Source organism: Varroa jacobsoni, unplaced genomic scaffold (assembly GCF_002532875.2).
Source record: "Varroa jacobsoni isolate VJ856 unplaced genomic scaffold, vjacob_1.0 scaffold_1461, whole genome shotgun sequence".
Classification (NCBI taxonomy): domain Eukaryota; kingdom Metazoa; phylum Arthropoda; class Arachnida; order Mesostigmata; family Varroidae; genus Varroa; species Varroa jacobsoni.
In genome coordinates, this window is record NW_019214363.1 from 246,778 (window position 1) to 263,931 (window position 17,154).

At 43.2% G+C, this 17,154-nt stretch overlaps 1 protein-coding gene and 2 long non-coding RNA genes across 3 annotated transcripts in view; 2 read left to right on the forward strand and 1 right to left on the reverse strand.

Moving 5' to 3' along the window:
• LOC147752144 (uncharacterized) overlaps window positions 1-3,071 on the forward strand; it is an 81,126-nt gene extending 78,055 nt beyond the window's left edge. Inside the window, exons 2-3 of the long non-coding RNA XR_015314911.1 lie at window positions 439-591; window positions 1,778-3,071. This is a non-coding gene — a long non-coding RNA (uncharacterized LOC147752144). The remainder of the gene's footprint in view (window positions 1-438; window positions 592-1,777) is intronic.
• Window positions 1-15,103, reverse strand: part of pico (ras-associated and pleckstrin homology domains-containing protein pico) — a 178,274-nt gene extending 163,171 nt beyond the window's left edge. Inside the window, exon 1 of the mRNA XM_022850432.2 lies at window positions 13,676-15,103. Coding sequence (XP_022706167.1) covers window positions 13,676-13,759 — 84 coding nt within the window. The 5' untranslated portion in view covers window positions 13,760-15,103. The remainder of the gene's footprint in view (window positions 1-13,675) is intronic.
• LOC147752145 (uncharacterized) lies at window positions 8,551-15,854 on the forward strand. The gene is made up of 2 exons (XR_015314910.1): window positions 8,551-11,310; window positions 15,101-15,854. It is a non-coding gene; the product is annotated as an uncharacterized LOC147752145 (long non-coding RNA).
• Window positions 15,855-17,154: the final 1,300 nt, after the last annotated feature.

Here is a 17,154-nt window from a genome sequence, read left to right on the forward strand (position 1 = left end):
TTCCGCTACTAGGTACTACGAAAAAATGTATGCAGTTAGCAGATAAACAATCACGTAATTCATTTGAAATACAGACTATTATTGTACTGTGTACTATGAATGAATTAAATTATCAAATTGTTTTAGTGTCGAAAACGACTGGGCTCATCTAGATGGCTGCAAAAGTACAGAGATAAATTAGAGTCGGCCGTAGATTTGTCGGAACTGGACATGCATCCAGACCTTTTAGGCTGAGGTTAGACTAGATCTTGGCGGATTTTTTAAAAAAACAACCCCTGTTATTGACGTCACGCTCATAATCCGAATCACCGAATCTTGTCAATGAAGACCGCTAAAATAGTCAATGCTGTAACTTTTTGCTAGTACTTTACGGCTACGCTTTGCTAGTACGGCTAATGTAGCGGTAGAATTCTTTTTTGTTTTCGCGACTTCTGGTAGTGTTTCCCGGGTAGTGCCCCGTGCCATGATTTAAGCCTCTTCTGACATTCTTTCATTACCGCCGTGGTGCTTCTGCGATACCGTCAAGCACTCGAACGGCCACCTAAGCCTTCCGAACCATGAAAAGAACACCGAGATCGCACTCTGATGCAGGTGAGGAATTTACTTTCAAACGACCTCCTTCTTATTTAATATATATAATAGGCTTTAAAGGCACTTCTCTAAGTGCCTCCAGACTGAACTTGTCATGCAATTGAAATCCGAGCAGTTTTGAACAGCAGACACTCAGGATCGCTTCCCCAGCGCTCTCATGTATCCATTTTCGTAAAGCCTATTGTTCTTTTATTTACTCAATAGGCAAGTGGTTATCATAAAAGCTCTAACAGCAACCGCATTATATGCAAAGCGCAGTAGGAAGTGGTCAAAGTGTGTCGCAATAAAATTTTGAGAGAAGATCATTTTTTTCTTCCAGTTTCTTTCAAAAAAAGTGGTAAAATTTGTTTTTAGCTTACTCTTATTCGTTAGACATTATTAACTTAATTATTGGGTCTATACATGCAAAGTTAAAGCGTTTTCGGCCTCAAACATTAATCTTCCCAACTTAGACTTGTTCCGTATATTACGAAAGCCACTCTAAGCAGAAGTAACCTAATTTTAATAGATTATTATGAACATCATCAATATTTCACCATGACCAACTGTTGAGGTCGATGTGGATAAATCCGGATATGTTCTCTGATTGTATATTATCTTTTCAGGTCAGATTTCCATAGCTTATTTATTATTTTAGATTTAGGCAAGAGGTCGATTACTCGCACTGCCCTATATTGAGTATCAGCGGCGATACGAGTCGAGGATGGCAAGGCTGGTTTAGCCAGTACTGGAAATACAACGAAAACTATTTATCTTACCTTGTAACCCCATCGATAAAAAGAACGCAGGCCACTTTTTCAATTTGTGCGATAACGTCCTATTATTCGACCTAATCAAATTAGTGATAGAAATAAGCACTTCAAGTGACAATTTTTCTTTCCTTTTTCGTCCTTTCCTCTATCTTTTAAAGTTGACCTATTAAATGACTGTTACATTCCGTCCTGATAACGTCTCCCACATGCCTGATGAATCGTGCACGTGGGCACTCCGAGGTAAGGAGTCATTCACGACGACAAGAAATTGGATATCGCCATAATTATTACTTTCGCCTTCATCAGCATCATTAGGTATTGAAACCTTCTGAACCGAGACAACACTATACTCGTTGTTGAATGCTCGAGTCATAGTCTACAACGCATTTGCCATTCAGAACAACGAACCTGTAATGTGAGAAAAATATTTTCAGGAAATTACGGTCGTTCATTAACGTGGAAATGTTGGCGTTTCTTTGGAAATTGCTTTGTGAACATCGGTAACGTAGTAGAGGGGCAAATCACGGGATGGGCAGATGGCCTATCTATTCATCCAGAGGCAAGTTCCGACTACTCCGAAAACGCATATACAACATAAATCAACAAAAATATTAGAACACTTCCTGCTATGACGACATAGATCAATATTCTAATAAGAGTAGCACAAGGTCAAGGTTTAGGATGGCCGTTACGATTAGTGGGCGATCGGGACTGTCTGTAGTTCTGCCTGTCGGTCATCGTGGCGCAGATACAGCCTATTTTAACGTAGTGCATTGACTGGCGTTAACTTTACTCCATATTTATTGTAAGCAATCCGCTTTTCATCTCCTGTCTTGCCATTCTATTCGAGGTATTCCACGTCATGGTAATTGCCCCTCACAAACACCACAGGCTGTTATGCGTTAGCCTAACAAGCGTTTCTAGTGCATACACCGATTGCTTTTTGTCACACTAACCAGCCAGCAGCAACCGACGATACAGAGCATGCCCTGGGCCATGTGATACGATGGCATAGCGCAGAAGCTTATACAGGTAACCTAAAATTGCGGATCCTATTCGCCCCCTTAGTAACAGTGGTGATTTAAGTGGCAGAATATATATACGCGAGCGCTGGCTAAGTGCTTAATACAGTCGTCCACCATCTGGTAGAGGTAATGCGCTTATCATCAACCGGCGGAAGCGACGGCAGAGATTGGTTGGGGCCTGACGAGATGTGCAGCCGCCAGGTTAATCTCTATAGACTTTCTACCTCGTAAACAGCGGCGAAAGCTAAGAAAAGAGCCAATTCAGGCTCGCACCGAGGCAAATCGAATAACCAGTTGCTGATTGCTTTGGCTAGCTATTTTTTCAAAGGCCTGTTGTCGGCGATTCTGAACGACAACTTTTAGCAATAGCAACAATAAGAAACATAGTACTCCCCGCCTGTTGTTTTGACTCTTACAACTGGGCCTTGAACTTGATGTCGCGTCCAGGAGTTGATCGCTCACATTTAGATTTCACGCAATAGACAAGGCCTCGCGAGATGAGCCCCCTGCGTTTCTTAACTAGTCAACTTCTTCGTTAATAAGTGCAGTCGAGACTGACATAGCAATTGCCTCCTCCATCGATGTGGTATAGACCTAGTATCTCCATCCGAGAATTCAAATTGACCACTGTATCTATAAAAACGTAGATTTCCTGATTGGTAACAGATTTGACAAGATCCCTGTGTCTAAAAATATCCTCATGTTTCACCATCATCATATTGAATAACACGACCCTAGTAAACATCAATTTCTAGTTCGAATTTTCTCCCAAGTATCTTTAGCTGCCTTCAATTTCTACTTCCGCACCTGGCTACTAAATAGATCGACTACAGTCTGAATGATGATGCTCTACAATATGGTAATAATAACAACCGCGATGATCTATTGTATATAGGATAGAACGGTCAGCCCTAGGGCAATGACCCTTTCGGCCATCAATCCATTGGTTTAGTTCGGGTCCAACGGTGCCGTCCCATTAGTTGTCGATTAAAACAGCAATTTTATTGACAGTAGCAATTTGTAACAATCGTAAATGAACATTTATACGTCCGCCCGTGATTCTCGTTTATTCACCCCAGCCACTTAAATACGACCCACAATAGCCAGGAAAATTGTCACTGTTTACTATCGTTATCAGCGATGCATTTCTTTTATTTCCGATTTATTTATTCGAATAATTCACTCTCGCAGCACAGCTTTATGTAGCGACCAAACATGCTTCATCATTAACCAGTCGACGGAGCTCGTCAGAAAAGCGCCCGATCAGTTCTCTGCTAGATTAATCCATTGTCTGAGTCCGGCGGCTGCTAATCGGGCGCATAGGCCCACTTCGACACCATTTCACTCGCCTTCATCGCGTATGTGCCTCGCAATTTTGCCTGCTTCAACATACGTGGACGCTGCTCAGTGCTCTTCTTTCGTATGATAGTAATGACAGCGTGGCCTTAGCTGGGACCAACTAAGAAAAACTTTCATTCGACTCTGACGAAAGTCCGACTAAACCGCTCGTTTGAGTCGCCGGCAAAAAATTCGTCCCTACAGAGGGAGCATCCGTTGAAGTAGCGAATTTTCTCCGCGAAACTAGAAAAGCCTAGACAGGAATCAGAACAAGCGTTCGTTACCTAGTATCTATCGATGCGGTCACTCATATCGGCGTCGACAGATGAGACTGCTTCGGTGATATCTGCGAACAACGGTGGAAACCCGAAAGTAAATGATTTGCAAGCGTGTAACTATCGGTGTCTATTAGTTCTGCTGCAGCTGATCAAGACGTCCAGTTAGTTGGTATGGCTAGGTCTGAGCAGATTCGACCGTTAGCAAGCTCTGCGATTTTTGACTCCGTAGATCGATACACGCGGGTAGGATGCTACGCGACGTGCCGTTATTCGGAGATTCCGAATCATCGCTCTCTCTGTGCTTCCTGCTCTGCTAAGTATTGCAGTAAGCCACGTTGACTCGACGTCTATTTACTATAATTGTATTATGAATGAAAAGAAAGAAGGGTAAAAATACGAGCTTTTGTTGACGATCGTAATCATTGCAACCACAGCTATCGAGATACATTATAATAACTCACTTGTGTTGATATCCAACGAAAAACCTATTTCTAATAGGCTTAATTGGCCTCAGCGGAATACCGGTGTTGCGGTGATCACAATGAAACTCCGTCGCCTTCGTTGAATGGCTGATTAACTTCATGCCGAGACTCGCGTATTGGCAACGGCACACGATGGAAATTATTATAGGAATAATAGCAGTAACAATAATAATGTTATTAAAATGGTGGTGGCTGAGCAACTGCTGACGACTATAATGGACATGCAGCTATATAGGCCAATATAGGTTATGCGTCCCAGTGTCAGCTCCGATAGTTCTCTTCATCTTTCGTTCTGCATATGTGTTAAAGTAAGCGATGAATTGAGGAATCGACGAAAAGGAGTACCAAATTAACGCCATTTTTGTCCTCGTCGTCTCAGCCGTCGAAGTACAAGCAGTTAAAACTGCTTGTACTTCGACGGCTTCTTTGCCCCCCTCTGCATCACCCCCCGTGTGCTTTTGCTTAGCCCTGCCACCCACCCCCGCTCCTATGAAAGGGGCAACTACCACGTATATCAGTCAGGACGAATTTTGCAGACCAACTGAATACATGACGAATGCGCCTTAATAAGCCGATATACGCGTACTGAAACGCAGTGTGTATCCTTTCGGATTATTCGACCGGCCAGAACTTGACGTTATCGCCAATAGACAGATTAGCATTATCCACAGTTACCGAAGCATGACTGAGCTTTTTCTGAGTTACTGCATTCGCATTTGCTAGAGAACAAACCACAAACTTTTCACTTTCTTCTAGCGCGGCCTCTTTTGTCGGCCACGGCAAAATCGAGTCCTGGTATTTAGTAGCAGTCGACAGTTGCGAAATTCTCCACAGTCGTAGCTAAGCGGATAAAAGTTGTTGTCCCTAATAGTTTGTCCTGTAGTCGAAAGTTACGTTTGCTGTGAAGATTCGTCTTCATTTCGGTGCATTTGTCATATGGTTGTTGCGTACCGCGCGATTATCAACTCACGCAGATGTTCCTGATCAGGTGTTCCACTAATTGGCTGTGATTAAACGATTCCTGCAACGGCTGCATATCGATGATGCATACAACATCGATGACCTATTTGTGATGGACATACAGCATAGCACGAATGTGGCTGTTCTATCGGACTGTTAGCTAGCATGCGTGACTGCAGTCAATCAGAAGCCGTACAACGAAACGACGCGACGTCCGTATGAAACCGGCGGGGCAAAAAGGAGGACAACGTCAAAAGATACGTTTGTGATTGGCGTTCCATCGTCAATTAGTGATAAGTGCAGCAGCAGGACGATATTACAGATAAATTTATAATATATTCTATGCATGTTCCAATCACATTAGTAAAAGTAACTTTGCTTTGGCAATTGGCCATGTTAGGTGGGCACGCTAGCTTGTTAAAGTCCGGAAGCGCAGATGATTGATTCTCCAATTTTCTATGATCATTGTAGTGGAAGATTCTGAAAGATATGATTTTTACTATGTGGCGAAACCAGTAACTGTTTTTGGTGCTCGTCAACGTAGTGAAATGTAGCCGACATAGAAGGAACTCTCAGCTGAACAGACAATACCATGTTATCGGAAACTCTAATAAACGCCTACTATGTCGTACGTTAAATGGCTGTAATAATGAGAGATTCCATTCAACAAAACAACGGATTGCCCACTGAGCCTATACAACAACTATATATAATAATAAAGTTCAAAATCGGGCAACGTGATAGTCGTCCCTCTTTATTGAACTGTAGTTTTTCTTTGATTACATATTACGGGCTCAATATATATATATATATATATATATATATATATGTTCTATACTATTAGAGCTAGGCAAAAAACACATTTTTCACTTTGAATTATTTGCCTCGGACAACAAGTGCGGTGCTTTTGCTCGATGTATGATCACCATTGTAAGTATCGGCAAGAAACGTAACATATTTCGTACAATCACTACGCAAACAAATGGCACCATAATTACACTCTCAACTATTGCTATATTTCGGAGTATTTTTCTCGGAACGAACAACGGCAACTGTCGGTGCTTTTCGCAGGCAGCAGCCATATTGGTGAAAACGGTGATGACTATTATTACTCAGCTGGAAGTTATCTGCACATTATATATATATATATATGTGAAACTACTGATCATCACCTGAAGACCTAAAGGGCTACAGAACTGGCCGGCAACGGCAGCCGCATCAGTTGGAAGCCGACCTTGGGAGTGGCACTAGTCGAATGGACACCAAGCTACATACTGCTGTACAGCGACACAAAGCTCTCGAATCTAACAATTGCTATACTATAATGCGAGCGACACTATCATTGCATCAATGGCTACCACTTCCCGGTAACGTCAGACGTAAACATCAGGAGACTGCGTGTCGCCCAACCGAGCGGGCCAGTAGCCTGCAGGTCGGGTCGGCTACGAACCACCAGACGCCTGCAATGCGTACATCCACCTCTGCTGTTCGGGCCCGTTTTCGCGCAACAACAACAACGGCAGCAGCAGCTGCGTTAGAAGCGAATCGCTTGTGAAGTTTCTCCCTGAAAAACCGAACAGCCACGGGGCCAATCGAACGAATGAACCGGTCCGAGCCGAATATGAACGGCGTCATAAGTCAGCAGAAGATACAAAAGATCAGACGCAAAGTATAAACAAGAATTCAGAAGAAAGAGCAAACGCAGCATCGATCGTCGCCGTCGTCCCCGCTTCAGTAAGTCGTGCCGCTTGTGTGGGGTTCGTATGCTACACTCATATTCGAAGCATACACAGAAAGTATGCGATTTCATGGAAAGGTTACTTAAACCAGATCACTTTCAATTCACGTGATATGGTAGGAAATCATTGGATGGATGGATGGTATTGCTCTCGGCTGACTGCGGGATAGCGGCAGAGTTCCTGACAAATGATGACGGCTGACGGTAACGTTGTCTGAAATGACGTTGCACGTCTACTAGGGTTATTCGAAACCATATGAAAAAAGATAAATTTAAGCAACGCTATATGAGACTACTATCGGGTACGATCTGTTTGAGAAAATTGATATTTTTACTCCGTTGTTTCCGTGCCAACCGCAGAAAAATAAAAACTCAAAAAAAGTTTAACCTGGCCTTGAAGTGGCTGCGACCGATGACAATGAAAATGAGACCTTTCGAGGAAGATCAAGTACGTCATACACTCGTCAAGTAACTATTCTGTTACATACACCAACAATGGAAAACCTTATAGACAATGAGAGTTATCATGTATATACAACATTCGTCAGTTAGCATGAACTTTCCCAAAGCAAACACAGAAGCTGTTGGTCGTAATAAAGAGGAAAAGATACAGACAGACAGACCTAATAGCTATAGCTGCTGCGCGATGTGAGAAACGACTGTTGCCGGCCGGGACTGTTATGTTACAAACATGAGGCGTACGCTGATGGCTTGGTACAATCTACAACAGAATATCTGTGGCTAGCCAGACAAATCGCATAAGCAAAATGTCCCGCCGCCGTAAATCCCGTTAACTGTCGGAAATGTTCTCCGTAGCTTTTCTGTAGTCTCTTCTTTTCCTTAACTATGATCGTGGTTATTGTTTTTGCAGCGTTGGAGCGTTATTGATGCTTGTAGTATTGAAACGGCCGAAATAGAGTGTCATAGATAAGAATGTCTCGCTAAAAAAAAACGCAAAGCACTTCGTAGCACACGCACACACGAGTACATATCGACAGTACCACACACTCTCATAAATCCACCGCAGACCATTAACAACACACGGCGGCGGTAACAATAACCACAACCACAGCAGTACTACGTACTGCCAACAAAGTTGGATCGGAACAGAGCAGCGATCGAATGAAGTACAAACAACTGCCACAGTTCCCCACTTCCGCTCGTATATAAGTGATGATGCTACGCCGCTGCTTATGCTACAATCGATCTTCACAAATGTCACTGTCTTCGAGCTCATCGTCTTTGTCGGAAGGGAAACTGCTACATCGCTTTGACGAAGTCCACGTTTGGTTCCTTCATAATTAGAGCTAAACGCAGACACACGCCCAAGTAAACTGCTGTCTTTTTGTGACGACCTTCTATTTTTAATTTTTTTTTAATTAGCAGGGCAATGCTCACCACCCAGCCTCACTTCATTCTCCTCGATATGGAGAAATCAAAAACATTAGAAACCGATGGCTACAGTTTGCAGGCAAATCTTCACCATCTGCCTTAAGCCACTCTGTTTAGGTCAACTACACCCACGCACGGATCACGAATGCATCTCGATCTTTTTTTATTGCGCAGAAAAAGAAAAAAGGAACGACTATTCAATCTTTCGTTATATGCTATTATTTTTTTTATGACGCTGCTATTTGCAACATCACAACGCTAATAATGTATAGTACAAGCGTCATACCTTTACATCATGCAATAGTTATGTAATCTGCGGTCAATTCCGCCGATTTTGATTGTCTTGCGATTCTTTGATTGAATATTGTCTTCAGACTTGTTTCATTTGTACGCGTAATCGAGTTTCTGTGCGATCCCTGATCGACGTGCAGTACGCACGTACGAGTGGATCGTGCTCCGAAATGAATTGAGGCATCTGCGCACCGCATGTAGCAGGTAGGTAGGGTGACATGGTCGCCGTTCTCAGTGGAAAATTACTGGACTAACGAGATGATCGGCTGATGCTGGCGCATAGCGAGAATAGAATACAGCCATGATGTTGAACTAATTAAAGATGCGTGGTTCACCATGATGGTAGTCAGGATTATTGACTGGCCAGAGAGTACAATTGAGAGTGCTATTTTCATGATTATTTTTTGTTTAAATTGAAATAGGTATGCCTTTAGATTAGTCACTAGCAAAATAAAAGTGAATCCCATGTACTTACCGCATAAACGGAAATAAGTCTTAAGTCTAAAGACCCAAACCATTCTGGCTGAAAACAGGGACCATTGACTTAAAGTCTGCATGAACGCGTTGATCTATGTCGTTTTTGCTACTTTAGTTCGTCTTTTCTCTTCACCACGCCAAAAACAATGGTTTGAAAGCTAGGCATGTGCGTCGTCCGCTGTATTAAATTCACAAACGGTGAAAGCCGGATGCAGTCAGAAAAACGCATTGAGTGCCATCGTGCGCTATTGATGCAGTATTATTTGATGCAGTGAAGACTCAAGAGTTCCCCAGAAATACAATACATTCCTGTCACCTCGTCGACGCCCGCTTTACTCGCCGCGTGGACCCGACGGCTAGGGAGTTGACGCACTCGTCGTTTCGGGGGCTTTGGCTGGCACTGCTCAACAACAAACGCGATACGTAGCTATTCTATTGTAGACTAAAACGTGCCACAGCATTTCGATGTCAGACGACACCGACGATTGTTCTGGCCTTCTGTTAGAAATCTCATTTTTTCACGGCAACAACGAGAGGAAGAGTCTCAGAACGATGTTGTTTGGTACGGACCCCATCGCCCACACGTCATGAAAAGCGAAGTCGACTAACTTTGTTTACGACGGCAACATGTATAACAAAACAACACGCTTAATACAGTTGTATCTTGGCGTACCGTATCTTCAAACGGATCCCATCTGGTGAACTGCTGCCGTGAGCCTAACTGAGACCTTTGTGTCCCGCAGGTCCGAATTCTGGAGCTGGAACCCAAGACTGGTGGGAAACCTCTTATGCCGTTGCCAGTCGTTGCTCGTAATGAATAGATGGCTAAACAGATTACATCTGTGAGCGGAATTGAACCGAACAAATAGCCTATATATGCCCTTTGACTTGTTGCTTGTTTATATGGCCAGAATTACCAGCTCGGTCGTGGTGACACGAACGATAGTGTTATCTACTGTTCAGCGACTCGGTGGCAAATAAGGTTTCCAACATGATTTTTCTCTCGCCCTGTCCTATTCTTAATTCTCTCATCCAAGCCCAGTTTCATTTATTTGCTACGTTTCGATTCATCTCCTCTACAGTATTAGTAATCATGACTCTGAGGTGTAGTGAATTTTCTCTGAATGATGGTCGCAGTCAACCGTTCCTGATACAGGCAGTAGGTCGTGGTCAGACTGCTGCAGATTTTTATGCTCAATACCAGGCTCATTCAATTGCCACAACAACAACAACATTAGCAATCGCAGCAGCGCTAGAGATGTTGTGCATATGGCAGCCGCCTGTCGACGAGGTCGCTTACTCGTCAGGCAATCGACAGTCATTGGCAGCGGATGCGCGATAGAGAACCGGTGCTCTCTGTTTTATAGTCTACTGCCATGGTTCCCCCCGTCTACTACTCGGCTGTCTGCCAGGATACTAATCCAATAGTTAATGCAGCAACTAGGCGAACGACGAGTGATTCAGTAGTCGCCATCATCGCCGCCATTTGCTCACCGCATATAATAATTTGTTTGTGATCGTGGGGTTGTTGATGCTGCCGCCGCCATCGATGCCCGTATTCTGAACAACAGGCGACCGGACGCGTCATGCGCGACGCGCTGGCGGAGTCGGACGCTAATAGCACCGTTTTTTTGATGCTGCTGCTGTCTGCTAGAAAAAACGAATTTACATTCGTGGCTGAGATTCTAAAGAAGGGGTGATTAAAAGGGTAAATAAAACTAAAGAAAATTCGAATTTCAAATATCCAAAAATAGCGGACGGTGTAACCATGTTGGCGTGTGTGCGTGAGCGTGTGGGCGCGGACACAGTTCAGCAAAAGCGAAGCACAGAATTAATTGGATTTCCAGAAAAAACGAAGCGGACGGAACTGATGGATGATGAAAGGCAAATAGATTAAGGCACGAGCTGAGATCAGGAGGCACTCTTTGGACATTTGAGGCTTTCTGCTTACCTACAGATGGATGGCTAACATACGACACCCTAAAGGTATACAGATGTGATGAATAATTTTATGTTAAAAGTTTTACGTGATTAATAAGGAAAAGTTACTCGAAGTCGGACATATATGACATTCGAATTTGTGATTTTAACGTTATGCTTGTAAAAAAACAAATTAAGATGATCTTACGCTGTTTTTGTTGGCTACCAGCGGCCGAGCCAGTGGTCCAAAACAACGACTAGGCTATAATATAAGTTAAACATTTTCCAACTATTACAAAAAAGCTCAAGTTAATGTATTTTCTCGATCTATCTTGCGACGATTTGACAGTGATATCTATCAGTATTACGAATTTTTCCGATCTGTGCTGAATCTAGTGGGATCAAATGCTATCTACTTATTAATTCGATGGACAAACGCATGCGTGAAGCGCAACTAGCAACTGGATCATGGTAGAGCTTCTCTTGCCGCTTTTGTTCTAGCGAGACGATATGGGTTGTTTCAAATAAGCAAACAGTTCTCTCGACTCTGTACTATATCAACGAGGTCTACCAAGTCATCGTTACCTAAGATCCCGGCGGCCCTGACTTAGTTACATTCAACGGCGTAAGCTGGAAGCTGCCTCCAATAGTTCCGTCATTGCTTACGGCCAAAATTGACAACCGTTACGGACTTGCGCCGCAATGAATATATTAACCGTCAGGCTGAAGATTAACAAGAATGCCAGTTGCGCGAGAATGAACAATACGCGTCCACAAGAGTTAGATTTGGAATACTCTCAGACGTTACTGTCTGATCGTTCTGAGATGTTGCACTACTTCGCATACACTAGAGATACATAGATACGTATTAGATATGCGATCGTTTTCCCCATAAACCTTCCATGGTGATCTAGCAGGTCACAGCGGCGCTGCAACGCGCCAGTGTGAAACATCATCATCAGCCGCTGTGTCACATAGAGGAATCCTAAAAGCAGAAACAACAACATTATCAAGCCAGCTTTTCGCAGCAACAGAATTATTATTGCGGTCAAATAATAGCAGAACCGACGGGAATAGTAGCGTTAAGAAGAATACGGAAAGTCACATCACTGGGTATTCGTAGTGATGCCACAGGGTATTCCGTCTAAAGTGAGGGTAGCGGAAGGAGCAGCTGCTGAAATAGGACCACCAGAATTCTAAAATTATAGGTCTATACCATATAGCACCGGTTACCGGCCAAGCGAAACCTGTTTGCGAAGGGAGGAGGCCTGGGCGCAGCGCCACCCGCAGGGCTCCGATAATCGACTCCGACCTGGAGCCACCAAACACAGTTGTGGTTCACCATTACCGACAAACTTTCGTAGTCAATAAAAACAGCAGCAGCAGACGCTACTAAGAGTAGTGCTTAACTGGCACTACAGAATTACCACCCGAACGAAGAGGAAATACTGCAGTACTGTCTACCAGTGTTACGTCGACTCTAGTAGCAACGCGCTCGAGCTTTTCATTTGGCCTACGGAGTGCTCTTGAGTTAACTGAATGGCAAGCACGAACGGGTTGGTCGGTTAGCAACTGCGGCAGCTGCTGTAGCCGCGCATGATACGAGTAACAAAGAAGGTAATAGCGAGAGCAGCAGCCGATGCAGTATAGACGACGCCACGGCTAGTCGAACGTTAAGGATGAACTTTATCTCAGCCAACGGCCCGGTTTGTGGTCACAGGGATGGTTGGCAGGTGCCGGCGCCGGCGCCGAAAAAAGCTGACGCAGAACAAAGAATTATTTCTTTATCTTTCATGTCGCAGAGATTGTGAAAAAGGGTTATCTTGAGGTCTTTGCAAGGAGTGTTCGTTCGGGTGTAACCGAGAGGCTGCATTCAACAGTGTAATTTTTGCTGGGCCGAGATCATATACTAGTTTGGTCAGGAACTATATGGTAAAACTAAGAAATAACAAATTCTAAAAGCATACCTACCTATCAAGATCTATTCACCGTAAGGGTGACTAAATCGCGTCGCAAAACAAACTCGTGAGGTCACTTGGTCCAGCAAAAGCCAAAAAAGGGAAGTCATTTTGCACGAATGACGTTGTCTCTCCGCATTTGCCCCATATACACGTATTTTTTTCAAATGCAGCTAACGAACGTTTCCGCTAACGAGGAGCATAACACGTACAGGATGCCACAGAACTTCCTTTTCACCAGAAACGGCGCAATCGAATTGAAACCATTATTCGAGTTAGAAATTACGCAGCACCGAGCAAGTATCTATGCACTCTGCGGTAGAGTATTGAAAAACCTTATACGCCACTGATCAATGCTTGGTACAAAACAACTTGTGTGAAAAAAATGCGTTCCTATTATAGAATATACCACGTAAACATAAGGAAGTACAATTTTGTTGCAGGCGAAAAGTTTTCGTATTTAAGCCACTTACATCGTCCTCGTCGTCCTCAACGTCAATTCCCGCGTCGGATTCCGGTTTCCGGGTGTTTACGAGTTCCTGGCTGCTAGTGGCCATTATGTTGGGTTGCTAATGACTGATGATATAGTTCTTTTTTTTATTTTTGGCTGAAATGTGTTGTACTGCACCGTTCAGTATCCTTAGAGATTGCGTAACGTCCTGTTTCGGTGCTCTTTTAGTTCTGAAGGTCGATGGGTAATGCCAAAATACAGAGAGAACTAGTGGCGAATCGTGGAGAACTGTTCAGTAACTATTCGTGTATTTCAGGTAGCTCGTTAACTTTAGACACTCTCAATCGGCAATATATTGCAATGTATAACTTGTTTTTTTGACAAGCGGTGTATTTCAATGGATTAAATCCAACAAAAAAAATTGAGGCAACCAATTTTTTATTCTTCACTTCTACATTACGACAAAGATCACCCACGATTTTTTCTCTACTGCAATGTAGCCGACTCAATATTATTAAATACATATATGTTCTTCTTGCGTTTCCGCTAACTCGATGGTACTGACGATGTGGTCGCTGTCACCAAAAGGAAAACGAATCGATCTATTAATGGCTCGACTGTTTTCTATGGCTCGATAGAGATTACTATCCGGTGTTTTTTTTTCCTTTTAGGAAGCTATTTTAAGCGATTACCCTTTCGCGGACAATTCCCGGGCTGTGTTTCAAATGATACTAGCGCCGCTATTGATAATATCATTTACGGCAATAAGCGCCGCTTGGACTCTATGTGAACTGGGAAAGGGCACCCCCAGGGGCAACAAGTTGTGGCGCGCTGTGAGAACCAATGGGGTCTGGTTTACACAGAATGTTCGAAGGAACTACGAAGTGCTGAATTATATCGATTCGTGTCCTTCCTGACGGTCGAAGTTGTTACGCCCAGTTATATTTGCTCCTGCTGCACATGATCTTACGCCCTTGACATGATTGATGATTTAGCTTGTAACATCTTTTTAACTTCGATCTCCTGCTTGGCAACAGCTATTTGAAAATGAGTGACCCGCCTCACTGAGGGAAGTGACCGAACTTCATTATCTTTTCTAAAACAATCACTCTTGCAGCGGCACTTTCCAATAGAAGACAATTTCGAATTTTGCGTGTTCTTTGTCCTTATATTATATTCTGAAGCCCTTTTTCCAATCCGAAGCCTAATCACTCAGTCAGATCACCTCTGGAGTTACTTCTTTCTAGACTGGCATGGTCGTTAAATTTTGCTACTGATTCCTCTAGCTAGCTACTCGGCATTACCGCAAAACGACCTAAACAGCATATTTCCAAAGGCATATTAAACGCAGCAATACATGTTGTTAATCCGTTGTCTGTTGCTGTTATTAAACATTAACTCAATTCCTTTAACACCACGCACTTCTCCGAATTTGTTTTCGATCTAGATTTTTCTTACAAATGGTTCCTGAGGCGTAGAGGGATCGGTTTTGAAAGGTCACACCAAAACGCACAGCACTTGGCGAAGCACCACGGATCAGCACTTTTCTTTGCTACTGCACACGAACCTCACTCACGGCAATAGCATAGAGAAGCTACTACATAGGGAAGGGCCGATCATTGGGCCGGGAGCGAGTCACAACGGGCGCTCCCCAGGAGCGAACTGCTGTGCGCGGCTCGTCAGCTGGGGAAAGGGTCGCCAAAACTGAGAGAGTACAGCCCACACGATATGGATGACCGCGATGATCTTTGCTGAAGAGGTGAGAGTAATGGAGCGGGCGGTTCGCTCGCCAGGGTGGGGCTATGTTTTGGGTGTTCTAGCTGGCGGAACCGGCAGCAACATTCGGAGTTTTAGCTAGTGAAGGCTAGCACTTCTACGAAGCCTATCGTGATATTGACGACAGACCGAAGAGAGTACGACTCTAAAAAAGCTCTAGTGGAGAAAAGGGTGAAGAAAAACAAAAGAAAAAAAAACAGAAGGCGAAAACAAGTTTTGTAGTGTGAGTGGGAAATTGAAGGCTTATATTCGTACGATAGCGTAGTCACTGATTTGAATTCAAGATTTATAATTACCTGAAGTCATGAGGATTAGAAAATCTTGCAGTACGTGTAATGGTGTCTGGATTTCTCAAGAACCCATATGTGATAAAGGTGGATCGATAACTGAGAAGCAAATTAAAACCAATTCGCTTCTTTTTGCAAGTTACGTTTTTGTTAATACAATGTTTATCCCTATTAAAATAATTTATATAAGGTTATACATAAACATATAAAACATATCGCATTTGAAAGAGTACAAAGAAAGGACTCGATATCTAACAAAACACCTTGCTATATATAAAAAGAAAATACGTATAACTATACCTTCGTAGCAAACCTCAAGGAGAGATTGCCGAAAAGCAGCTCGAATGCTAAAGTTAATAGAAACAATTCAACGCTAACTTCGTGCCGAAAAGTCCCACGGTAATCAACCATAGCACTTAAATGAGACGTTTTGTGGCAAATATATTTTCCGAATAGCTAAATCCTACCCTGTTGTCTTCGATTCGCAAGTACCTTCACTATCAACAAGACTGTATATAATTATTTTGCGCATTTTGTTTATCTGTCAGATGAACTAGAGGAAAGCAACAATTTGTTTTTGATCCAAAGGAGTTATTGGGAAATTTACCGTGCAAGATGCCTATTTTATGATGTTGGTATCAGTTTTAAGAGAAAGCGCCAACTATTCTATGAGAAACTGCCTCCGAACGCACTAGTTACATACTACTGTCTACGCACATAAGCAATTACTAAGAGGATATCTTACGTTGTAGAAGATAAAATTGCGTTTTTTGGCTGATCAAACGAGTGAAGTATATGCATACACTCATCGGTGTGATGACCGTACAAACGTCTAATAGTAACTTTCGATGTTAACAGTAGACATCTCAATGACTCTTTGCAGAACGCTTACAGCTATCTCTGGTACTAGAACTGAGCATAAATATGAGATCACAGACAGTTTTCGGCCTTTGTTGTTGAATAGAGAACCTCCCAGCTCATGCAATCTATAATACAACAACATATATACATACAACCACAACAACAACAGCGCCAACCACTACAACAAGAATGACCAGCACGTGTGAAGGAAAATACTGTTCAGCGATCTAAGTCAATTTCGTTATATGTATGACGCATCAATGAGAACAGAAGAGAGACTAAACGTTCGAGGCGCTACTGAGGTTCGCGCAAAGCAGCTCTTTCCTCTAGCTGACTGCGATCGAAGGCGAACAGGCCGAAGCCGAAAAAAAAAGATTTTACCGAGGTCCTTTCGATTTTTGGTTGACTGTGTCCAGGCGATGGCGAGCGGTATGGCAGCGACTACGTCAGCAGTTTAGTTAGCAGCCAACGGTAGCAATAACAGTATGGACTATCTCAGGAGATTCACCCTTCACAGAGACACAGACAGGATGGTCAAGAGTAGTATAATCATAGTATAAGAGAAGAATGGTAGTAT